The 24,234-nt window shown below is 42.9% G+C and overlaps 3 protein-coding genes across 4 annotated transcripts in view; 1 reads left to right on the top strand and 2 right to left on the bottom strand.

The window, feature by feature from the left end:
• The window catches only part of ep300b (EP300 lysine acetyltransferase b), a gene marked incomplete at its 5' end in the record, with an annotated part of 31,064 nt that extends 27,676 nt beyond the window's left edge, over positions 1–3,388 (bottom strand). The window contains 2 exons of the mRNA XM_079232754.1: positions 690–1,291; positions 3,295–3,388. Of these exons, the coding sequence (XP_079088880.1) occupies positions 690–1,291; positions 3,295–3,388 (696 nt within the window). The remainder of the gene's footprint in view (positions 1–689; positions 1,292–3,294) is intronic.
• Positions 3,389–8,000: 4,612 nt separating this feature from the next.
• xpnpep3 (X-prolyl aminopeptidase 3, mitochondrial) lies at positions 8,001–16,514 on the bottom strand. Its single transcript, XM_079233139.1, has 12 exons — positions 16,443–16,514; positions 16,242–16,358; positions 15,878–16,000; positions 15,517–15,704; positions 14,693–14,912; positions 13,079–13,263; positions 12,261–12,323; positions 11,737–11,850; positions 11,522–11,607; positions 10,975–11,158; positions 9,451–9,571; positions 8,001–8,995 (listed from the first exon to the last, which is right to left on the bottom strand). Exons 2-12 carry the CDS (start codon positions 16,309–16,311, stop codon positions 8,829–8,831), a joined length of 1,521 nt encoding a protein of 506 aa, XP_079089265.1. The 5' UTR covers positions 16,312–16,358; positions 16,443–16,514; the 3' UTR covers positions 8,001–8,828.
• Positions 16,515–18,666: 2,152 nt separating this feature from the next.
• Positions 18,667–24,178, top strand: st13 (ST13 Hsp70 interacting protein). Of its 2 annotated transcripts, none has more exons than XM_079233134.1 (13): positions 18,667–18,801; positions 19,196–19,332; positions 19,603–19,651; positions 19,757–19,847; positions 20,239–20,309; positions 20,451–20,517; positions 20,626–20,710; positions 20,854–20,964; positions 21,387–21,489; positions 21,742–21,858; positions 22,216–22,273; positions 22,486–22,625; positions 23,532–24,178. In XM_079233134.1, the coding sequence occupies exons 2-13, from the start codon at positions 19,223–19,225 to the stop codon at positions 23,664–23,666; spliced, it is 1,137 nt and encodes a 378-aa protein (XP_079089260.1). In that variant the 5' UTR covers positions 18,667–18,801; positions 19,196–19,222; the 3' UTR covers positions 23,667–24,178. The 2 variants fall into 2 exon arrangements, with proteins under 2 accessions (XP_079089260.1, XP_079089259.1); XM_079233133.1 differs by having other exon boundaries at positions 22,483–22,625.
• Positions 24,179–24,234: the final 56 nt, after the last annotated feature.

Genomic DNA, 24,234 nt, shown 5'->3' with positions numbered 1-24,234 from the left:
AGTGGTAAAACAGAAGAGTTATGCTCAACAATCCTACACAGTTGTTTACAGTACCATCTTCGCACATTTTACCAAAACTATCCTGTCGCAAATTGACAAATCATGTGGTCAACCATCAATTCCACAGAGTGAACAGTGGGTCCGACCCGCAACCACACACACTCCTGCACCGGCTCTGGAGAACTCATCTTCAGCAGTCTCACATGAGCAGCTACTACAGGTCTAGTTCAGTCTACAGCGCCACTCGGGTCTGAAAATTGTGTCTGCCTTTTGAACTTGTAAATACCGTTTAACCACAACACACTTAAATTGTAAATAGCAGGAATTTTCCTTTAAAAAAAAAAAAAAAAAGTCTTAGTAATAATGTTAGACGTGTTCCAACTACTCTCAGATGGCCGTGGTAGAGCTATGACAGTGACCAAATATTAAGTTCCATTTTTTTGTAAATGTTAATATAATACACTGAATTCACCACAACATATTTGATGTAAAAAAAAAAAAAGGTGAGTAGTTTTATATTTGAAGAGAACTACGGGCAAGTGTGGGATTCAGCAGGGCACCAAAAAAAACACACTTTGTTGAGTCTGGCATTTAGAACACGTTAGCTTCAGTTTAAAATCTTTAACATACCAAAATTGATTACTGACCGTATCCTCAACACCTGGCACTACTGGGTTGAGTGTGCTTACCTTGTTCAGTGATCCGGGTTGTTGTGGTCTCATCCCTGCCTGACCCCCGTGTCCCATTTGTTGACTGCCCTGCTGGAGGGTTTCCGCCAACAGATTACTACTGTTAACCATGCCTGCACTGCCAGGGTAACCCATTCTTGGCGAACCATTCATCACCTGGCCACCCATCAGGCCTTGCTGCTGCTGTCCAGTGTTGCCCTTCTGGGCACCCATCATGGCAGCTGCCCGATTGAGTGCTGCCACCCCTCCAGCCATCCCAACCTGCTGCATTAATCCAGGTTGCTGCTGCTGGCCCTGAGGGGGCATGCCTTGAGGTCCACCAGGGGACACACCGACACCCCCCATCATCCCCATGGAAGCCCCGGGCGCTGTGCTGTTGGAAGTAGGGCCACCCTGCTGTGCTGGTGCGCCAGCGCGCAAGAGTTCAGACAGCTGTTTGTGTTTCGTAGCTGCATCCTGGCCTCCCAAACCAAGGCCTCCTCCGAGTCCACTCAGACTGGTATGGAGTTGGCTGACATCCCCTCCGTTGGTCAGACCCAGGTCCGAGGAACTGATGAGCTCATCTGGGAGGTCATGCTCCAGGTCAAAGAGCGAACCAAAATCTAGGCAGGAAAGAAAAGAACCCCAACAAATGGATCAGCTAGATAAAACTTTGATGCAGTTCATAATTCACACGACTCCACTTTTTGTTAAAGTGTGGTACACCGCTGACATTAGTTTGAATTAATCTGTAGCCCAAAGCTGGACAGCCGGTGCAGCAGTAGCTTCCTCTCACAGCCCGGGTTTCTCTCCTGGGCATCAGTTTGTGGTTTGATGGGGTGCCAAACATGGAGAGTGAACGCAGTAGGGTCAGGGTGAGAAGCCGCAGGAGTAAACACTACAGTACCTAGGTAGGTGTGTGCATTGGATCTATCTAAGGCCATGTCCTGCGAGAGCAGGAAACAGAAGCGCTATCAGAAGTCATATCCACTACAATGAGGGGCAATTTAAAAAGGGAAAGTTGTCTGAGAGTATACTGAAATATGTTAAAATTCCAAATCCCCTTTTCTCGAGTACACCTTCCATCCAATATAATATTAAACTAGGCAGTGCCTGTGGTTGTCCCTTCAGTTGGCCACAGACACATAACCTGCATGGTTTGATGTTATTAATGGTGACTTCTAGCATGTCAACATCTCGTTAAATTTTTCTTAAATAATGTATACACGTGTCGATGTGTTGTGCCAGTGTTTTTTTTACGTCATGCATTAGGAGTTCAGATACTGTAGTGAATGAAACATGCATCAAGCTTTAAATTCACATTCACGTATCTTCTGACACAGTTGGAGAGCCAATGATGTGACCGCCAATCTCTGCACCGTTGACCAACAACATTTGGGTTTGTTTGTGTTATAAGACATATTTGTTATGCTTTACATATTGTTTCATGGACATTAGGTGAAACAGCATAGACTAACTATCTGAATCATAATGGTTCTCTAGGTGTCTTGATACAAGAGGATGCAACAAGAGGTGATGCCAAGCGTTTTAAAACGTCTTGCTCAATACGTGTAAAAACATTAAAAAAAAAGGTTCATTCCCAATCAAGTGTTGAACCATTTTGAAAAAGTAAACTGCAGCGCGGTGTCACCGTGCAGACCATCAATGGAGGGTTCACACGAACCGCGGTGCAACTGAGAAACTAAAAGTATTTTAAACAAAAGACTCGACCGAAGACGTTTCAGCCGATCTCGTCCTTTCGTTAAAACGTGACCACGCAGTCAAAGTGGACCCACGGCCACATCTCCGGCTGGGCAGCGACGCGTTTCGCAACTTTAATTAAGTGTCGAACAATAGCCGATTTCCCACAATAGAGCCCTGAAAACACAGCGTCGGCTAACGACACGTGAAGCACACGGGATTCATAACTTGCAAACGGGGTTTTACTGCAACTGCAGAATGTGTTAAGCCCACGATATATAAAAAAAGGTGTAGGTTCGTGCACGCTGAGGTCGAGCTGGTTACCAAATCACTTTGATTTCGCCGCTAGCCCGCTACCGAGCTCAGCTGAGCCGGTTGTCCGCAGAGCTAACTCGTTAGCTCGCTCGCGCGATTCCCGTTACTTTCTCCTAAAGCTACTTCAGAAACGGTACTTTGTCCCCACTTTCACGGAGGATTTGTGGAGCTCGTCGTTGAACGCGTGCGCGCCCTCGTCCTCCCTTCTCGCTAACTTTTTTAGGAGCAAGACAAGTTGAGGCGAAGTGGGGTGACTCGACTCTTCCATTGTTTGGAGGAGGATCTCAGTGAGACGCTAGCTAGCCGCGTCGAGGCTAACGCATCAAAACATCCCTCCAGGAAAGTTGCTCCTGCAGCAGCACCACACCGCGGTGTAGCCCGGCTACCCTCAGACTACCTCTTTGTTATAAATAAAGATACACATATTTATGTATTATGTCCCCACGCGTTGGTTTAGTTGTAGTGTCGCTGTGTCAGACCAACTAAGTTGCTCGGCAACTCCGCGGGGACTTCAAAGACCGACCGGTAATTAATACGCCAACGGTTCGAAGCTAGTTTCGTATTTTATCTCCAGCTAAAGTATACAAAAAAAAGCGTGCAACATATTTACCATTTCCATCACTGGCAGACACCGAGAGAGCTGGAGAGGACAGCTTGGGCCTCTTGGCTGAAGGCGGGCCGGACTCCAGGACATTATCGGCCATATTTTTGACGAATAAAAAAAAAAAAAAAAAAGGTTGCTGTAGATCCACGGAGGGAAAACGTAGTTCCTTTATGTTAGTCTCCTGCTCCTTCTGAGAGACGCTCGTGGTCGTTCCCCCACCGCTTGGGGGACGGTAGGGGAGAAGAGAGCAATGTTGAACTCCTTCCCTCGGAGTGCTCCCTCTCTCTCTCTCTCTCCGGGTTTACCCCTCTCTCTCCGGGTTTATCCCCCTCTGGAGATAGCCCCCCTCCCCTGGCGGAGATTTAGTTTCTTCACAGATTTGAACGGGAGGAGGTGGGAAGGTGGAGCCGGCGAAAAGGACAAGCGTGCGGCTCTCTTGTCAACCTCATGCAGCCTCACAGAAACCGTCCCGAGATCCGTCCTCCGTGCTGCACTCGGTCCTGTCCGCCGCCATCGTCGGCGGAGAAAAATCCTGTATTTCAGGTCTGAGTCTCTCGGTCAGGGCACGGGAAATGATAATTATGACCCAGTAACGCGAACCGGGAGCCAAACCCCCTCCGTGTTAACTCCTGGAGGCCGCTCTCTCTCATGCAACAGTTTCGAGAGCCTCGGTGGTGGTTACCGTCCCTCTCACCTGACCGGACATCTCCCGGGTGTCGATGCCGCCGATCCCTTCGCGTTTGCGGTCAACCGGTGTGCGGAGACCCCCGGCAGTAGCTCTGTGCCGAGGGGGTGGAAACGACTGGCATTGGCTATACCAGTGAGTGAATAAATAGTTCAAACAGTTCTGCAGGAAGATGAAAACACCGGATCGAGTCCCGCACTTGCAGCTACTCGGATGAAAGGAACATGTATTGCGGATGCATACGTCCAGGCATGACTTTTTTCTTTTGCACGTGCATGCCGACTACAATGTGCACTTAGTGTTTGACCACGCAAGGCACTGGGTCAGAAAGAAACAGACTCGCGTTTGCACATTTTGGTTGTTGCAAACATCCCCCCCCCCCCTTTTTTTCCGCGCGAGTACGCCGATCGCAGTCGGCAGGATTGGCAAATGTTGAAAAACAAAGTATTGTCCCAAAAAAAAAGCACTGCTCTTGTGCAATCGATTGTGATGCCGGCTCCTTTGACAGTATAGTTCTTGAGGGCAATCGCAGCGCTAATTGCCAATCAGCGGGCAGTCAGATTGATCCAATTAGTTTTTATTTTGCGGAGGACGATCTGTGGGGTTCCTTATCTTGTGCTCCACGAGAGGTTCCTCCCTCAGGTTTCGCTCGGTTTAAGCACTTGAAATCTCAGATTGGGAAAATAATGATGCATATATATATATATTTAAAAAAGAGAAAGACACCCGTTACTCACTGCTTGTATGATGTCTTGGCCATGCCGGTGAAGAGGAAAAGCACCAACCGGAGCACAGCCAGGGCGACAGGCGAAAATGTGATTAAAAAAAAAAAAAAAAAAATGACGATGGGTCGCTCAGAAATGATGGCTATTTCGGAAGCGGAAAGCTTCTGATCGGCACACTATTATTGACACCCCCCTAATATATTTTGGGCTGACAAAATCGTCTCATTGACTCTTTGTGATGGAGAATGCCCCCCTTCGTGTTGATCCTGGCAATTTTCTCCTTCCTTCTCTTTAAACCCGTCTTTCTTTCCACCTCTCCCTTCTGCCCGGCAGCAATTTATTTATATAATTGTCTATGCGGATCCTTTCCTTCCTCCGCGACGGACACATAATGATTTTTCATGTTGATGTTTCCCCCTTTTCGCAGGTTTTTCTTCGTTATGAGAATATCGAGCCCTCTTCCGCCTCTCCTCCGCAAAACACCCCCTTCCTTGGATTTGTCGGAGTATTTCCTTCTCATGCATTCACATATAAATATATATATATATACACATAAATAATTATATATATATATATATGTATTTATCACCGACTCGGTTTTCCCTCCACTGACGTCTTATCTGTTCGGTGATGCTTTCTCTCTCTCGGTAACACGGACAGGATTTCGCCACTCTTTCGGTCTCCGCTGGTCCCGGAGTGGCTGCCGTCGGTCGCCGGAGTCGCTCCTTCTCTCGGTTATCTCCTCCTGTTTCTGACGGTCTGTCCGCACAAACAAAATGGCGGCTTGTTGTTTCTACTCCTCTGATACGGGGGGAGGGTTGAAGGTACAGCAACATTAGGCGTGAAGGGAGGGAGGGAGGGAAGAACAGGGGAGGTTGTCTTCGTAGGTGTTCGGGATTGTCCGGAAACCGGTTCTGTGCTGTCGGCAGTGGCCGAGTTCAATCTGTAGGGGACAGTGGCGCTCCATCCTCTACATCAGTGTTGGAAAGTAAACCTATGCGTTTACTCAAGTACTATACATAAGGTACAACTTTGATGTACTTTTACTTGAATATATACGTAGTATGCTACTTTATATATTTACTCCACAACACTTTAGTGGGAAAATGTATGCTTTTTACTCCATTACATGTACCTTAAAGCTAGTGACATATTGTAATTATTCCTTTAAAACATCTGATCCGTTATTGCAGTATAATACTGTTATAATTTAAACATTCACAAGCTCCATCACGATGTGTACCTGTCAATGCATCAATATAAATACTTCAATAAAGTCACAAGGAAAGTAAAAGAAGCAATTCTACATGAGTACTTGTACATTCAATGCTTTAAGTACATTTAGCTCATAACATGAGCATGCTGGACTTTACTTGTGATGGAATGTTTTTGGTATTACTACTTTAATCGAGCATACTTCCTCAACCCCTAATAGCAATTACCAGTACATATTTTCCGGCTCCAAATGTTCTCAGCACATTATTTGAAACTCTGAAATAATCCATTACTCATGCCACAACATACAAGTATTATCAAGTGCAAAATGTACTTTAAGTATCAAAAGTAAAACAAATACTCAAGGAAGAGAAAAGACCCTTTTGAGTGTTGTATTCCACCACTGACACTTACTTACACAAAGCTGTTCAACACAAGCATCCATCCATTTATGTTCTCCCCATTTAAAGTTTTTGTTTTTCCTTATCCACTGTGAGGGTCCAAGGGCAGATGGTTGTGTATGCTGTACAGATTGTAAAGCCCCCTGAGGAAAGTTTGTGATATTGGGGTCCAAATCTAAAATTGACTTGACATATGAGCAAGAATTCTTTTTCATTTTTTTTCATTTCAAAAGTTCAACTGCTGGACACAAGCTGTGTCCTTCTTCACTGAAAAGGCACACCGTTATGCCAATATTAGCTATGGATTTGAGAATTTCACACATTTATAAAAGTCATTGTCATTCAAAGGTTGCGCCAAATCAACTAATAATAGATCTGAAACTGTCTGATAACCCAGTGAAAGTATGACTTGGTCATTTCAACACCGAATAGGGCAAATCGTGTGACGTACAAAAATAACCCATCTTTGTCACTTCGACTTCAGAGCCCCCTTTTACATATAGTTCACACACACGCACACACACACACACAGTACCCTTTAAAATGTTTGTATACGTTTTTACACCCTCCAAGTCCATATTTAATAGATATTTTGCAGCAAATACAGCTTGTTTATAGATATTCAGACTTAGAAAAGTTATTGTATCAATCCCAACTTGTGCTTTTCAATCAACTTTGTGTTGAGTTGCTTGGAGCATGAATGTTTGACAATACAAACTCACCAAAAGATCCGGTTTTATTAATACTATGATCCACTTGAAACCCCTTGATCTCCATTTAACTAAATAGACTGGGACGATAATTCATTCTATTAATTGCACCCGTCTTTACACCGCGATGTGTCACGTCAGAAAGGCTGCTGTGAAAAGGGCCAATTGGCTTGTTTGTAATTCATTTTGGATTTAGATCACTTTGTTTAATTTTACCATTAAATGGTCATTTTGTATTACATTAAACCTAAAAGCTAAATTAAATCTCTGATTAAATGTTGAGTCTTAATGGATAATGTATTGTAAAAAACAACTCACCTGGCAGACACGGAGCACCGTGGGTAGCCCTCTCTGGACACCTTATGAATAAAAGCCACACTTTACTCAGTTTGAGTCTGCTAAGTCCCGACTTTCTTTAATGCCAGACGCTTAACTTGTTTGACCAGTCACTTGTTCACTAGACTAGAGTCATTTTATTTAATGCTAATATTTAAAAGGCATATCTTAACACAACTTTAACTGGAAATATAGTGTGAAATAAACGCTGTTGCTTTGGATACCTGCCGTCTGTGCACTGATTTACAATGGTGGTTAAAATGTTGTCCGGAAGTATGCTTGAGATGTCCTGCTAAATCATTTTTATGGCCACCTGTGAGCCAATCAGAAACGAGCATTTTTAATGGTCGTGGTATTATAGCACAGTAATCTACAGACAGTTTCTAGCCTCTGTGTAACAAATACTGCGAGTTTGAGTGTCACATTGTGTTTTAAAGGTTGAATTGTTCAAACTAAACAGTGATATGCTGGAGTATGTTAGAGTTTAGTGCAAAGCCCATTATTTCTTCAGCCTACATTCTTTGACTTGTTTCTATTTTTTTTGTCAGCAAAAGGGCATGCATTTGTATTGAAAAGGAGAGAATGAGATCATTTTAATACACACAAAAAACATCTTAAAAAAAAAAAACCATTTCTCTGCTTAAATACACAACACGCACAAACTCTTTTCAGTGAACACTTTTAAAGCCATTTCCATGTATTGGTGTAATCATTGCCATCATTCCAGGTTTGTTGGAAGCAGTTAAGAGCAGTAAAGACCGGTTCATCTTTATTCATCACTCGTCTGTTAATTTGACTGCCCGGGTCCTTCCTGCAGCTCAGTGAGTGAATGTTCAACATTGGAGCGAGGGAAGAATGATTTGTGTGTAAGAAACAAATGAAGTGTTTGTACGTTGGCTTCAAAAAGTTTTTTGAGCGAGACAACAAACACGTAATTATATCCTGATGTGCCACGATTGTGTCAATGCTGAAAAACATGGTGTGGAGCAAAGAGGTTTTAATAGTGAAAATGCTGAAAATATACTGGATAATGGTCCAGCGTTAGATTTCACCCGCACACCACAACACCCAAAGTATGTATTATACATGATCAAGATTAGTCTCCATGTGAATGTGCTGTAGCCAACATTGTTGAGCAGGAATACGTCAGTTACCGGGTAGCATACGTGCGTGAGCTGCAAAGCTCTACCGTAACCCCGTAAACAACTAAACCCACCTTTTAACCGTGAGCTCTTCACCATCATTCACTGTTGGAAACTACGAACATGAAACTGATTTCTCTGAACATTTAGTTCGACAACAAACTATGGCCTTACTGAGACCAATAACCAGAGTCTTGCCGTGTTCTCCCACCCTTCACGCACCTGGGCCCTGAGCCTGATGATGTCATCGCCACGGAGACGATTGGAACAGCACAGCGCTCAGCCTGCCACTGATGTCGAGGCTCACTTGCCGGTCTCTCCCTGCCTTATCTCTGGGCACAGGCCTTCTCTACGTCAGCGACGGTCTTTGGTGCGTCACAGGACAGAATCAGAGGGCCTCCCTTGTCTCGAATCACCACATCGTCCTCAATCCTGACGCCCAGGCCGCGGAAACGCTCTGGCACCTGGTCGTTGTCCTCGGAGATGTACAACCCTGCGACAATAGGAGATGGGGAAAGTGGAACAATGTGAAACATAAAAGAGCAGGGATCATACACATTTTGACCAATGGATTTCTATGACCAAAAATCTTGTGAAATCTAACAATGAGAATTCCAAAGCATACCTTATACCTTAAATGACACAAATAAATGAGACAATAGTTTGATTAAAAGAATAAACATTTATAGATAGAGCGTATGCCTGCTTATATTTTGAGAGTCTTTCTTTTGAAAGCATATTAATTATTTCCATGGTTTTCCATGACCGTAAAGACCCTGAGAGAATGCAGAATAGATCATGTGTAATGAGTGGCGGTTACTGCCCACTACAGTATCTGGGACGGATTCAGTTTGGATTGTTTAAAACCTCTCACCCAGACTCACAGCCACACATCTGGAGGTAAGACCAAAAGACGAACGGGTATTCAAAATGCTCGTTAGTCTATACCTGGTTCTATAGTGATGGTCATTCCTGGCTGTAGAGGTTGTGAGCGGGACTGCTCAGGAGTGTCGTGGACGTCCATGCCCAGGTAATGCCCAACGTGGTGGGGGCAGTACCGCCGTGCAGCCTGGGATAAGCATAATTAAATATCAAAGCAGCTGGATAGAGGTTTGCAGTTGTCCCAAAGCTGCCGAACATTAACGACATGAAATAGAGGCGCCACTGACTGCGGCTTACTGTGGTGAATGAGCCTCATCTGATCACTTTCTACCTACACCATATCCAGGGGCAACTACACAACAAAATGAAAGGTGAACCCAAATGTAGGCCCTAATGTCAAAACATCATCACAGCTCACCGCTTTTTTGTAATGACTTGGCGATAGTGTGAGGCAGGATTAGCCGTTTATTCCGTAAACCTTATTAAGAAGCACTGCTTCCAATGCTGGTGACCATTATGCTCAAAACATTTGGATGCATTATGGGTGGAAAAATCAAACAGATGTTCAATGTGTACTTCAGAGATAACTACTAGTTTAATTTGTCAATAAACTTCTCCAGAAATAAAATTATTTGCATGACTACAATTATTACAATTCATTCTGATGGGGAGATGTTTAGACCAGATTCCATCATCTGTACAAAGACTTGTGCTAATCCATGTTGTAAATGTTAAGACATCCAACACAACCAATAATGGGCCGTAGTGGTAGACCAACTGACCAACTGGAGCCATGCTGCTGGCATGGCCAAAAATCAAATACTCAAGATGGCGGATAACTATGAGTTAGTATACTGTATGTATGAAGTTCTCTCGCGAGGGGAACCCCACCACCATCAGTCAGCAAATCCAAAAGCCAACAATGCATGTTCTGTTGTTTTTTTTTAAAGAGAAACCACTTGTGTAAATTTACATTCAATTTTGGTTTGGCTTGCTTGTTTTATTTCCCTGAAAGTAGCCACTGCATGGGGGGGGGGGGAATGCATCTGTTGTAAAAACTTTACAGAGCATATTGTGTTTCATGGAGGCTGTAATGAGCTCATTTCATCATTTATGTTGGCCAAAGGAGCTTATGGCCATTTCCTGACCACAAACCAGGGTTAGGACATAAATAAACCAAACTTGTTTAAATCCAATGCCCTAAGGTGATAATCCGATAGTGCCATGGCCACCTCTGGTGTGGATGATTGATATTCAACAGCAGGGCAAGATTTCACTTTACATTAGCAATATAAAAATACAAAACGCTGCGTTAAGAGCATGTGCCTGTAAGTTAAAAGAGTGAAATATGATCTTGGGCTTCTATATTTATTAAAGATTCTTTGTTGCTTTTAACTTGAGGGAAACATAACTTTCTTGTCCAGCAAACCGTTTGCAACTCATGTTGAGAAATGTTGTCACTGGCAGCAACTTTGTTTTCCAAAAGCCAAGAGCTGCTTATTGGTATAAGTGCTCCTCATGTGGGACAAAAGCACGGGAATGTCTACCAGCGGGAACCCATTCTACTAGTTCTAGTTCTCTCATCGTTACCTTTAGCACATCAGCGTCACTGGTGCCGGCCTTGACGAGGCCGAGCTGCCGGAGCTGTCGTCCCAACAGAGCCAGCATGGTACTGTAGATGTGATCCAGACTGACGCCCGGGGAGCACAGAGACAAACAGGAGCGCTGGACCTCCAGGACGGCCTCGTACAGCTCAGCCTGGGCCGGGCTGAATCTGGTATGAAGGAGATGGAGGCAGCACGCAGTTCAGGTGTTTGTTGTCGGTCATTGGAATTATTCTCAAAAACACCTACTTAAAATCTAGAGGCGTGGGAGATAAATAAATAAAAAAATGATGCATGTATAAAGCAAATGAGACCTAATACTTCCTGGAAATATCTAATGAGGAAAAGATCTGAGAGTGATGTGCATGTTCAATAAACAAAAGGTGAAGACTACTGTTTAGAAAAGATGGATTTCAGTTTACGGTCTGCATCTAGAAAACAATCATAGTGGAGAATTTGTAGAGGTTTCTACATGCAAATGCACAGATATTCTTTATCAACTCACTGCTTGAGATTCTTTTTGTCAAACTTACTTTCCATTCACTGGCCATGTTCGGGTGACGTCACTGACGTAACCAAAATATTCACAACCACCATCAAGCAGCACCATTTCACCATCCTGATGGAGGAGAAATGGGGAGGTACAACGAGTCAGTCGTCGCTTCACATACATAACCCCTTCCAGAATGCTTCATTGCACCGTATTGGATAAAACGGACCCTTTAGCACGTTCAATACCTTCCTTTACCTTTATAATCTGGTTGTTGTTTATGTAGTGCAGAGTGTTGGCTCGATTCCCTCCAGCAACAACAGGGGGATAGGCCAGGAAGTTGGCACCATGGAGACGATTCTCAAAATCAAACTGGAAGATTAACATGAGATTTTATGCATTTTAAAAGGCTATGTGAGCGTCATGTTTACCGTCATCTCTGCCGTCCAATTTCTTTTTGAATTCACAGTAACGTCAAACTGGAGTTATGAAAGTCAAAGCACAGGAACTGCACTCTGACTTTATTATCTCTGAGCTCTAGAAGCTGTTGTCACACTTACTGTAATATCTGCAACGGAGAAATGGCCAAACAGAGAGCTAAAACAACACAGCTAAATTATTGATTTGCCTCTAATTCTATGTAAATAAAATGTATAGTTTTGATGAATTATCATCTTGGTAATACAGTTAATTATTCCACATAAATTAAAGAGGCTGTAGCTGTTGTACATTTCATCATGAAGAAAAAATACCCCAGCTCAATATAAACATGTTTTAGTTACCTTAGCAAAGAGCACAGCCTCATCCACGTCACCTTGAGACAGAGCCATTGTCCTCTTAAAAGCCTGAAAGACAAGTATTTGATTTATAGCAACTACACCACAATCCATTTTTAAAAAGTGTAAAGTGACACATTTCTTAAGTACAAAATGTTTTATAATAGATTGTTTATACACGTCTAATATAAAATCGGAAAATAAGAAGGGTGTTGATTCAGAATGCAGAACAGAAACATTTCCTCTGCCGTCATTCCTTAAACCTTTCGTGCTCCGCTCCTCCTAATAGGTGGGGATGGGCCCGATTGGTCAGTGATCTAAGCGTACAGGTCCATGAGAGGCGCCGTTACACGAGGAAACTTCAAGATGACACATACTAACTGTAGCCGACAACAGGGAGGCTTTCACCCGAGGTCGTTTCCTATATTCTTTAGTTCTCCCTCACCTACCAATTAAACTCTTATACACAGACACATGCATCACTTTGTTATGGAAGGTTCATCATCATAATCATCACGTAGGAAGAGGATGGCCTCAATCCCCCTTACAAGCTAGATTTACAGCCTAATCCTTGTTCATTTCTCAGAGCACCCTCACACACCCTGATGTGCGTAGACTCTTTGAAGTTTCCTCACTAATGGGTTTTGTTACTCATACACTCTGGCATCTACAGGCCAAGGTGATCTTTCTCCCTTGCTTTGTATTATCTTATGATCAAAATAAACACACATAAGTGATGAAAGTAATTATATGATTGAAAGCAAGAAATTCAACAAATTCTTAACTATTATGAAGTTGACGCTTTAGGTAATGCATTTACCAACCTGTGCCGTGATGTGACCTGCTTCTTGCATGAGCGCCACCTCTGCTGAGCTCTTGACGGCCCTTAGAGAGTGTATGAGGGGCCTGAGAGAGTGCGGCATCGGCCCCGCCTCTAACACGGGACCCACGTGAGCCTGGTGGAGCCGAGGGTGGTTGGGCTGAGAGCTGTCGTACCACAGCACAGTGCCTGAAAGAGGATCGGAGCAGAGAGAAAATGGTAACAGCAAAGTTCAGATCCCAATTACTGGAGTTCGCAGTCCAATGTCAGCTCCTGTTTTTCTTTTCTTAAGAATACAGTTTGACACAGGTCATGCTCGAAATGAAAAACGATTAGCTATTTAACAAACAATGCAAGGACGTCATTGTTTGTTTTGTTAAGCCTTTCCAAAAGCAAAAAAATAAATAAAAAAGGGCGAAAGAGCAAGGAATGGATTAAACAGTGTGTCTGTCTGCTCTAACGTAAGCTACAAATGTGTGCATGCCTCTGTAACTAGCTTTCTATCTACAGTAGTAACTTCATTACATATCTGGGTTTGGGGGTTACATTAGAAAAAAACTGGAAACTGGGAAAATATATCAGTTTAGTCTGACGTTAACAGTTCTGTCTTCTTCTTTATTTGGTTTCTGGGACTTTACATTCCAGCAACTCAAGACAGAATTGGGGGAAATTATGTAAAATTTGCACAAATATGTTACTTCTCATCCTCAATTCCTTTTGTCTTGTAAAAGTGAGACATTGCATTTAAAATTACTAATATATATATATATATATATATATATATATCTACTGCTGTATGTTTGTTTATAGTAAGACTTGCAACCTTCCAACTCTAAACTGCTGTACACAAACAATACTTCCCCTGGTGTAGCTTTGGGCTCTGTCTTCTATTCTATGTAGCCTCAATGTACATACTTAAGACCCCGACACACTGTTTATTTATTCCATTGTAAATTATCATATTACATTTTTTTTAATTAAGTATCATACTAGTGCACTGTGTTTATTGTTATGCATCAATCAACAAACCAAATTCCTTTTATGTGCAGACGTACTTTGCAATAAACCATTTTTAAAACAACAAAGAAAGTCAGCTGGATATGGAAATTTCAATCCACTCACAGAGTTGTAGCATTGGCTTCAGCTTACACAACCTTGCTAAAGCTCATAAAATCTGCTAGCTACAGATGCCATTTTAACAGATAACACCCACGGCCATTGGCTAGAAATTAGAAACAGGTTTTTGTATAATTTGTGTGAAATTTAGACCAATTGTTTTACAAAAGTACTGGGAAAGTCGAGTGGTAAATCTGCCACTGTTATCGTTCGAAGATGCATGTGTCTGAAACATGCCAGACTAAATAATCTTCAACTTGCTCTAGAACCCACCCATACAGGTTAAGAAACAGCTGTCTGTTGTCTATGTGTGTGTGCGTGTGCGTGTGTGTCTCTCAACACAGTCGGAAAGAAGATAGAGCAGCAGCCTGTGTATTTGTTATATGTTCAGTATGGATACTTTGATATTTCTGACAACACAAAGCGCTAGAACAGAAAGCTACACAGGCCTAGCAACAGTAACAAAGAGGGGAGTGACTTAACAAACACTTCATCCACTCACCTTTAAGGCTCTTGAGCACAAGACCCAGCTCCTCTGTGCTATGAACTCGTTCTATGCCGGTCAAAGCAGCCGCCCCATCCCTCCCTGACCGGGGCCCGTCCCACAGCTCTCTCCCCGGGTCTCTGCGGGGGACGAACAGGATGGCCTGGTCTGGTCGTCCTTTGCCGTAAAGAACCAGGGCGCTGTCAGGCTCCAGGATGCCACTGAGGTAGAGGAAGTCCTGGGGAACATTTGGCTCCAGGTTAATTGACAAAAGCCTTGCTAAAATTTTAAACAGGGTTCCAATTGACAAAAGAAATGACAAACATAAAGTAAGTAAGTAAGAGCAGAGTCAACAGTAATCAGGGTTCATACACATTTTGACCAATGAATTTCCATGACTTTTCAATGACTTTAAACCAAATTTGCATAAGCAAACATTTTGTGAAATCTCAGTGTAAACATGAAAAAGTGTCATACCTTAAATGACACAAATGAATGCGAGAATAGTTTGATTAAATGAATAAACATTTATATAGATGCCTGTATGTATGCCTGCTTATATGTTGAGCATCTTTCTTTTAAAAGCATTTTAACTATTTCAAACTCAGCGTAAATGAACGACATGAACACATGAATATAACACATTTCCATGGCTTTTGTGATTTTATTACTTTCCAGGTTTTCCATGACCATAAGAACTCTGAGTAATGGTAACAATAACAGTAGTCACATCATGTAAAATAAGGCCCGTTGTGTCGTTTTCCTGTGACAATCAAAAACCCACGAAAGGCAAAAGTAAAACAGAATATGAAGAAATACGAAAATTGAGATCAAACATGCACCTGGTTCTGGTGGAAGGGATAGGGGATGTCATTGGTCATGTAGCGGGTCGGATGGGCCAACACAACGGCCACATGGGTGCTGGAGGAGGCCGAGGGTCCCAGCCGGTCGGACTGGACCTCGATAAGCGAGGCCAGCCTGTGTCTGCGGAGCTCGTATTCGGTCTGGCTCAAGCCCGGGGTCACCTCACCTGAGGAGCAGAGACCACACATGTGGCGCTTCAGTGTTAAACAGCAGCTCATCGCCTGCACTTCCACTGCACACTACTATTTGTCCACTTGATGATAATTAAGCATCGGTTGCAAGTTTCCCCTAAAAAGTGCAAATGTACTGGTCCAGCATTCCACTGTGGACAATGTTTACCATGTTTGATGAGGTGTGGGTGAGTGAATGGGCTGGGCTGGCCCAGGTACCGAGCTGGAACCGTCCTTGGTTTCAAACCTCCGAGTTTCACAGATATGTTTCTGTACGCGGACCAGACACATCCTGCAGACAGCAACACAGACAGAGCATACTCTTGAACTGAGCACCTGCAGTTGCTTCAACCATTGCTCACGTTTCATCACGTACAGCATCAGTACTTTGGTACTGTACGTGTCGGCTGATAAGTGACAAGAGATTGCAGTTGGTGAAGTAGCTCACAACGGAAATACTCGAGTAAAGTACAAGTATGTTAAAGTTGTACTCAAATACAGCCTAAAAGATAACAGCACCAGACTGGGCTCACCTGGACTCCAGCTTCGCGGTGGCAGCAGCTTGACAGCGGACCTGACCACGGCGCTGCTTGAGGGCAACATTGCTGCTGCAACTGGAGGACAACTTTCAGTCACAACATGTCTTCCCTCTGTAGACAGGAGGGAACAAAATGAAGCCGCCGACTAACGCGTTATATTTACGGAGAAAACAGCAGGGTGTTGTTGCGACTTACCAACGTTCAAATCTTCTCACGCAACGAAAGTGTCTCTTTGATTGTCAGTTAGCCTCGTTAGCTTGATGCCCCCATGTTTGCTAATGTCGAGGGCAGTGGGATAGTGTGCCCTGAGCTTTGCTTCCCAGGCAGAGGCGCTCGAGCTCTCCTCCTTCGCTACGATTGGCGGAAACAACGCTTCTTCTTCATCTTTTTTGTTTTTTTTTACAGACGGTTGGAAACCAACGTATTAGTTGCAACGTATTACCGCCACCCTCTGCTTCGGAGCGTGGACCAGAGATTATGTCCTGCCCCATAATCTTGTCTGTTTAACCTTCCTCTTGAGTTAGCTTTCTGTTACATCTCTTATGGTAACGGGTCGGTTTTGACTTAAATCAGCTGTAAAATACACTAAAAACATCAACTTTGTTTCTCATCTCTTGTTTACCTTGCTAGGCTTCCTTATCCATGAACATATTGTTGTATGTTTTAATATTTTTGGTGTGGGCCTCTGGGTCTTTTCTTTGTCAGTATTCTTCTCAATTTCAATTAAAACAATGGTAAAATGAACCTCAAGAGAATCACATAAATAAATAAAAGGTTGTTGTGTTGCCTGACTATTACTCAGGGGTATTAGAACACATCTCTTAAATAAATTAGTTTTATTTATTTGTTTATTTTAATATTATTAACTACAGTAACATCTATGGTGTTACGGGTCAATTTCCATATATATTTACTTCAAGAAAAAGGCTAAAAGTCTTTTTTCAGCAATAAAACTGTAATACACAAGTCATAACACAAAATATAGATTTGCAAGGTCAAACAAACAATAACCAATCAAGCAAATCTTATTTTTATAACTGGGTCGAAACTGACCCTAACAGGTCATAATTTCAACCAGAGCATTTTATAATTTAGTGAAAACATTTTTTTGTTTTATTTTGTTGAAATCGAGGTTTCTCACAAAGTCAAAAAGCCTTGATGCAATAAAAAAAATTGTATGTGGTTCTTTTATGCATTTAAAACCTAAAACGGGTCGGTGCCGACCCAAACACAAGAGGAAGGTTAATAAAACAATATACCATCTTCTCGCATAGGGTTTCAGACTGTTTTGCAACTTGTGATTACACACTTCCCAACCCAACAATGTGGAATGCCTTCCTATTGCCATTTAAATGAGTCAACAGTCAATTCATTCAACAACAACATCAATAGCCCTTGCACCACTTTTGTTGTTTGTTAGTCACTGTACATACTTATATACACTTCATACACTTAATATACACTGCATATACTTTTGTAGTGCATTTTTGCACTTTCTTTCTTGTTTAATTTCCTAAATGAATACGCTCTGCTAATTTGTTGTATATATTGAGTATTTTCATTCCGATATTTGTTCTATGTAACCTTGCTTGCTACTGTGACAAACAAATTTCCCCTTGGGGACGAATACAGTATACATCTATCTATCATCTATCTCAATTGAAATGACCTAATATTAGCCTGTTCAGTGAGCTCCCTATGATTCTAAATGTTGCATTGACTTTATTATTGAAATTGTACAGAAACCTACCTCTTGTTTCAGTAGGCTTAATGCTTTACTTCAAACTATTCCCTTAATGGGATTTGTAAATCAATCTATATCTCTCTGTAGAGCTTGTTTTGCTAACAGGTTCATTCATGTTCCTCGTTCCCCTTCAGACTTAAATGTGCCCACATGAACAGAATCATCATACCTTGTTGAATCAGTCTGTAACGTATACAGACTGGTGGTGTTGTACATTTGATCATATCAGTGTTTATATTCTTTGCGCCTATTCATGGGCTCTTTACTACCCACCCATCAATTTCCATAACTATTTTCCCATTGTCCACACACCTTGTTTTATTTCATACTAGCCTACAGTGATTCTCTCCATCTCCTCGACCAAATGTTATTGAATCAGTAATAATAATCCAATAATATAATGTATAATAACTACAGTCACAGTGGACTTGTGATGGATAATTTTCATATTGCACTATTGCTACTTTTACTTAAGTAAATTACCTGACTTCTTCATCCTGCTAAACAATGTCTGACTTCTAGTCGTTTGAAATCAACCCCTATAATAATATATAACACTCCAGCAGCTCTTACGGTTGCGGATTTTTGTGTGCGCCGTTAAAGCTGCCTGACAGCCGAAACTCAGGGCAATAAATCCCGGGGTCCGCCGTCATTTTGTCCGACAACTCGCCTGAATGAAAACAGAGGAGCGACGCCACTGTCACTACCAGTGAAGAGGGGTTTCGGCAACAAAGATCCTCTGTGAGCTTCCTCTGTGAGCTTCCTCTGCGGGTTCACCTATCGGGTGTCAACGGTGTACATTTCCATCAGGTGCGTTTCCCTTCGCTCACAGACGTCCACGGCTGCAGCTCCCGAGTGGTTTTCATTAATCACGGCCTGTATCGCAGCGAGCTAACGGCGTGATCATGCGTCAAACAGGCAGCGCGTCACAAACGGCTTCACGTTTCCAGAAACTTCTGCTTTGCGACCATTGAAACAGCCGCTAATGCTAATGTAGCTTTATCGCTACCGCCTGAATTGCACGTGTTTTTTGGGGGGTTTGTGTGAAGTGAGCCGCAAAACAGACTGACGCTTGTCCAACTCCCGCACGTTAGCGCACCGAGCTTAGCGTTAGCTGCGGGACGCGCGCGCGCACGCACAAACCAGTCGGACTCGGCTACGTCGTTAGCTTCATTGTTGATCTGTTTCCCCCCCCCACACGCAGAGTGTCTGCTGGACGTGACGGAGCAGCATGGACCCGCGAAAAGTGACTGAGTTAAAGGGCTTCGTACAGATGTGCGAGTCCGGTCCCGAGGTCCTGCACCTTCCAGAGATGGGCTTCTTCCGGACCTGGCTGCTGGGGTCAGTATACCTCCACCTGTAAAAGCCACTGTTTGTGTGAACGGTTCATGTGGGGGGTGCTTTTTGTCGTTGTGTCACTCATAATACCTATGTTTATATTGCCATTTCAATGTGTATACTGTATATTTTAGTTATTTTAAAGTAAAGTTTCTTTACTGCACATAAAATAACCACATCTATTTTTGGTATATCCATTCAATACAATGCCTGAAATGTCACTTGCCTCGTGTATTGCTCTCTGAATCCTTCTCCATCATTTTTATATTCCAGCATGGGTGCAACAATCCCGCCACCGCCCAAGACAGAGAGGTCATGCCAGGTGAAACAGAAATATTACAATTGTGTCATTTTTACTATGCTGTTTATGTTTTTTTTTTGTGCGTTATTGACACCTTGTTGTAACGGAGTGCTCTCTGACTTGTAGGGTGGCTGTCCTTGTGGTCCTCCCCCTACATCAGCGGCACCTCCTGTGCCAGAACCTACTGTACTCTCTGAGAACGAGGAGAGTGATATAGGTACACCACGTTTCTGAAATCGCAGCTCTGTTCACATTTACCGCAACCAACTCTCGACAAGAAAGCAAATGAGCATATTTCCCAAACGTCAAACCACAATTTCTAAGCTATAATTATAGGTGCAGTACTTTAGCTCAAGGCTGTCTTTCTGGAGGTGGTGCAACCCTTAATAAAGGAAGGCTATGCACAAAAACTGTAGGTCCATTTAATAATAATAATTTTACAAAGCCGTGGCAGAACATTTCTTTTCTTAAAGTAATAGTTTTATGTGATGAAAATTACACTTGATCTTAGCAAAATGGTTCTAAGAATGTGTTTTATTACTGTGAAGACTACACTACTGTTTGTGTGTACCCACAAGAGCTCATTGTAAATGTTGGACCCTTTTCAGAAATGGACAACGAGGGAGTGATCGAACCAGACACAGATGAGCCGCAGGAGATGGGCGAGTTGAGCGTTGAGGTAAAAATGTGTTCGATATGATCTATTAGTCATGCATGCAGTTATTCAAATATACTCAGTATTTATTGACTAATTAATAACTAAGCCTTGACCACTTGAGGCCGCAGTAGTGTGAACGTCTGTGTCCGTACACTTCCTCAGGTCACAGAGCAGATGATGGACGAGGCCGACGAGAAGAAGATGGCGGCCATTGATGCTCTCAGAGAAGGTACGGTGACTTCCTGTTCAGAAAGTGCACGCAGACACAGTTTCTGCATTGATGAGGGAAATACAAAGACATTTGGATGTATGATCTTTAATGTTATTTCTCTTACAGGTAACCTGCAGAAAGCCCTGGATCTTCTCACCGAAGCCATCAAGCTGAACCCCTGCGTAGCCATCATGTATGCCAAGAGGGCCAGGTGAGTCTCTCATTCGTTACCCATGGCAGAGCATTCAAGTGTCACTCAGCTTTTGATTGCATCTTCACGCTTCATGAGTGTTCCCGTTGCAGTGTCCGTTCTGAACGTCTGAGTGACATCGGTTTGTCCTCTTTTGTGGTTAGTGTCTTTATCCAGATGCAGAAACCCAACGCAGCCATAAGAGACTGTGACCGAGCCATCAGCATCAACCCAGACTCTGCACAGCCTTACAAGTGGAGGGGAAAAGCTCACAGGTACATTTTGTATTTTACACCTCTGCGCTCACATGTTGCATAACCAAACCCTCAGTATAAACACTCGCGAGCATGACACACCTTATCTTGTTTGGCAACTGGCATTTAATGCAGCAGAACCAGTGATGTCGAATACACCCATATCAGGGTTGCTCTCACTCGTAACATTCAATATGATAATATAGTGTGCTGTCATTATCTTGTCCAGTTATGTAATGTTCATCTTCATGCCCTACCCAACAGCAAATGTGATATTTATCTCTGTATGGACATCATAAACCAAATTACCAGAGTACCAAGATGTAAATAGGTTTTGCAGTCTGATAGAAATTGTGTTAGATCTCTTTTTAACTTAAGAGTTTTCCCAGATGAGAAGTTTGACAGTTGTGATGATTTTCATTGATCGTCAATTCAAAATGCAGGCTGCTGGGCCACTGGGAGGAGGCAGCCAGGGACCTGGCCACGGCCTGTAAACTGGACTATGACGAGGACACCAGTGCGATGCTGAAGGAGGTCCAGCCAAAGGTATAATGCCAGAGAAAAGGGGCAATAAACAAAAAGAAACAGCCGCTTTTTACATTTGTTTTTAAAAACGGGTAATGCGGATATGCTTGAGTCGATCCATGTTTGTGATGCGTTCACATGATCCTGGTGGAGATGGATCGGAGCAGGGCTCCAGAAGCCCCCGATAGCGACTCGAAGGGGCCGCTACCAGCTGTGAGTTTGTGGTTCTTCATTCGTGTCATGTTTCCCTTTTTTTTTTTTTTTTTCTTTCAGGCAAACAGAATCATTGAGCACAGACGCAAATACGAGCGTAAGAGAGAAGAGAAGGATGTCCAGGAGAAGCAAGAGCGGGTAAAGAAAGCCAGAGAGGAGCATGCACGGGCTCAGAGGGTGAGTTGCGGTCGGGGTTTCCTATTTTAGACTTTCACTAACAAAAAAACATAAAGGATCCAGAATCAGTCCAGTTAGTTGAACTATTCTTCCTACACGATCAACTGTAGTATAATATACTACACGGCATACTAATACACTAGTTGGTTGATAAAAGCGGCACAATTGAAGTTGCTGCAGAGAAGACTACACTTCACCGCTGGTGTCCGTTTTTGTATTCGTCCTTTTTAACTCAAGAGAACACCATTGACATTTTCACAGTAAGAGTTTTCGATACGCCTCTTAAAACGACAGAGGAAACCACCACTGAACCTTCGCACAATTAGTAACTCCTCCCATCCTTTTGCGTTTCAACAGGAGGAAGAAGCCCGGCAGTTCGGAGGAGGAGGCGGCGGAGGAGCATTCTTCCCAGGAGGTAGGAGAAAGGGAAAAAAGAAGCCGGTCCATTACATCATGAGATGAACACTACAAATGTCAAGCAAACTAAACAAAAAGATGATAGCATGTGGAAAATAATTAACTCTTTTAATTGATTTTATTGATCCAATACATTCCGTTGTATGCTGTAAAATCCGAAGGTCCATATATATATTTTGAGTCATTTTTTTAATGAATGCTTTTCAGCAGGTCCTGCTGGATTCCCAGAAGGAGGCCCTGGCGGCATGCCTGGTATGCCTGGTGGCATGCCTGGTATGCCTGGTGGCATGCCTGGTATGCCTGGTCTCGGTGAACTCCTGAAGGATCCTGAGCTGCTCATAGCCATGAAGGTGACAATAGTCCTCCACATCCCACCACGTCCACTTGCCACATGACTTGGGTTACACACGTCTTAAAGGAATAGGTCGACATTTTGGGAACTGCGTTTACTCTCTTTCTGGCGGAAAGTTAGATGGGAAGATTCACGTTCCTCGAGTTTGAATGCTGAGTATGAAGCCTGTTAGCTGAGCATAAAAATTGTGAACGAGGGGATACTGCTAATACAGGAACACACGTCCAATACAGACTGTGGAAGCTGAACTAATTTCGACATGCGTCATTTTTGCGGTGCTTATCACCCATACTTACGGAGGGGGAGGAGGATGTTGAGGGGAGGGACATCTGTATTTGAGACCTTTGGCAGCGCCACAGATGGATTTAGATGCATTATCCTGTAGATCACTTAAAGAGATTAAAAGGCTACAGGGAGATCCTGTCTACACCCAACAAACACCTGCTTCTGTCATCAAAGTCAGAGAACACCTTTGTGGACTTCGGTGAAATTAGTAACAGTAGTTGTGTACTTGCCAACAATCGCACTTTCTATCAGTGTTACTGCTTCCAGTTCAGGCTAGTTTAAAGAAAAATGTAGGTTGTATTTAACGGGACAATTTTAGTTTTTTAGACTGAAAAAACATCTGTTTTATTAAGAGTTAAAAGCTTGGCTAATCTGCTTAATCAGCACATTGTTGTTTTATTTTTTTAAATCAGATATTGACTTTGCTTCTTCTCATTAGGAATGTAACAAAACAATTTAAATAAGTTCTCTTTGGACTAGTGGATAGTATAAAGTACTTCTCCAATCTAACCTTTCCAGGATTAGAATGTGAAAAATGTACTTTGTCTTTTTAAAACTGCTTTTAAGATGCACTACATGTATAAAGGTGACCCTGTTTGCGCTCCCTGTTTCACTACAGGACCCGGAGGTGATGACAGCCTTCCAGGATGTGGCACAGAACCCAGCCAACATCTCCAAGTACCAGAACAACCCCAAAATCATGGCGCTAGTCACCAAGCTGAGTTCCAAGTTTGGAGCGTCACCGCAGCCTTAGAGAAGGAAGGACCAAAGACGAGAGTGGATGGATGGTGAATCAATCTGGAGAGCCACAACGCTTTTCAACTATTATTCCACTGTGTGCAGATCAAACAGGGAGGGGGTGACGGGTTGATTGGTGTCGGGGAGAGAAAGTGAGGCTACTTTTTAAATGTTCTTAAATCAGCCTGGTGGTTCAAACAAGGTTAGGAGTCAACTTCTCTTGATTCGCCCCAGCTGGGACTTTACGCAACCACAGGTTGACGTTTCCTTAAGTGTATCTGGAAAAAGCTAAACTGGGAGTTGCTGCAATAAGTTGCTCCTTCAAACATTTCTACAGCCATTTATTACGTTTAGCTACGAGCCTTTCCTTTCTCCGAACAAAGCCGAACTGTCACGCATAACCGTCGGATTATTTTGTTATCGGATCTATTATTATAAAATTCACAAAAAGTTACTGATGTTGTCTGACCCTGTTGGAAAATGACTCCCAATAATAAAACCTCTGTTGCTGCAAACAGTTCGACTTTCTTTTCTAGTTCAGTTGTTTCCTTTCTCATCTGTTAAATGTCAAAAAGGGATTCAGA

The sequence above is a fragment of the Taurulus bubalis genome (assembly GCF_910589615.1).
Source record: "Taurulus bubalis genome assembly, chromosome: 17".
Classification (NCBI taxonomy): domain Eukaryota; kingdom Metazoa; phylum Chordata; class Actinopteri; order Perciformes; family Cottidae; genus Taurulus; species Taurulus bubalis.
This window is presented reverse-complemented; position numbering and strand designations above follow the sequence as displayed.

Excerpts from the sequence above, each read along its gene's own strand:
- xpnpep3 (XM_079233139.1), bottom strand. The coding sequence starts at position 16,311 with ATGTTGCCCTCAAGCAGCGCCGTGGTCAGGTCCGCTGTCAAGCTGCTG. Across the intron at positions 14,913-15,516 it reads ATCCCTTCCACCAGAACCAG|GACTTCCTCTACCTCAGTGG; the intron begins GTGCATGTTTGA and ends AATGTTCCCCAG. Across the intron at positions 13,264-14,692 it reads TGTGCTCAAGAGCCTTAAAG|GCACTGTGCTGTGGTACGAC; the intron begins GTGAGTGGATGA and ends ATCCTCTTTCAG.
- st13 (XM_079233133.1), top strand. The coding sequence starts at position 19,223 with ATGGACCCGCGAAAAGTGACTGAGTTAAAGGGCTTCGTACAGATGTGC. Across the intron at positions 20,518-20,625 it reads CATTGATGCTCTCAGAGAAG|GTAACCTGCAGAAAGCCCTG; the intron begins GTACGGTGACTT and ends TTTCTCTTACAG. Across the intron at positions 21,859-22,215 it reads AGCATGCACGGGCTCAGAGG|GAGGAAGAAGCCCGGCAGTT; the intron begins GTGAGTTGCGGT and ends GCGTTTCAACAG.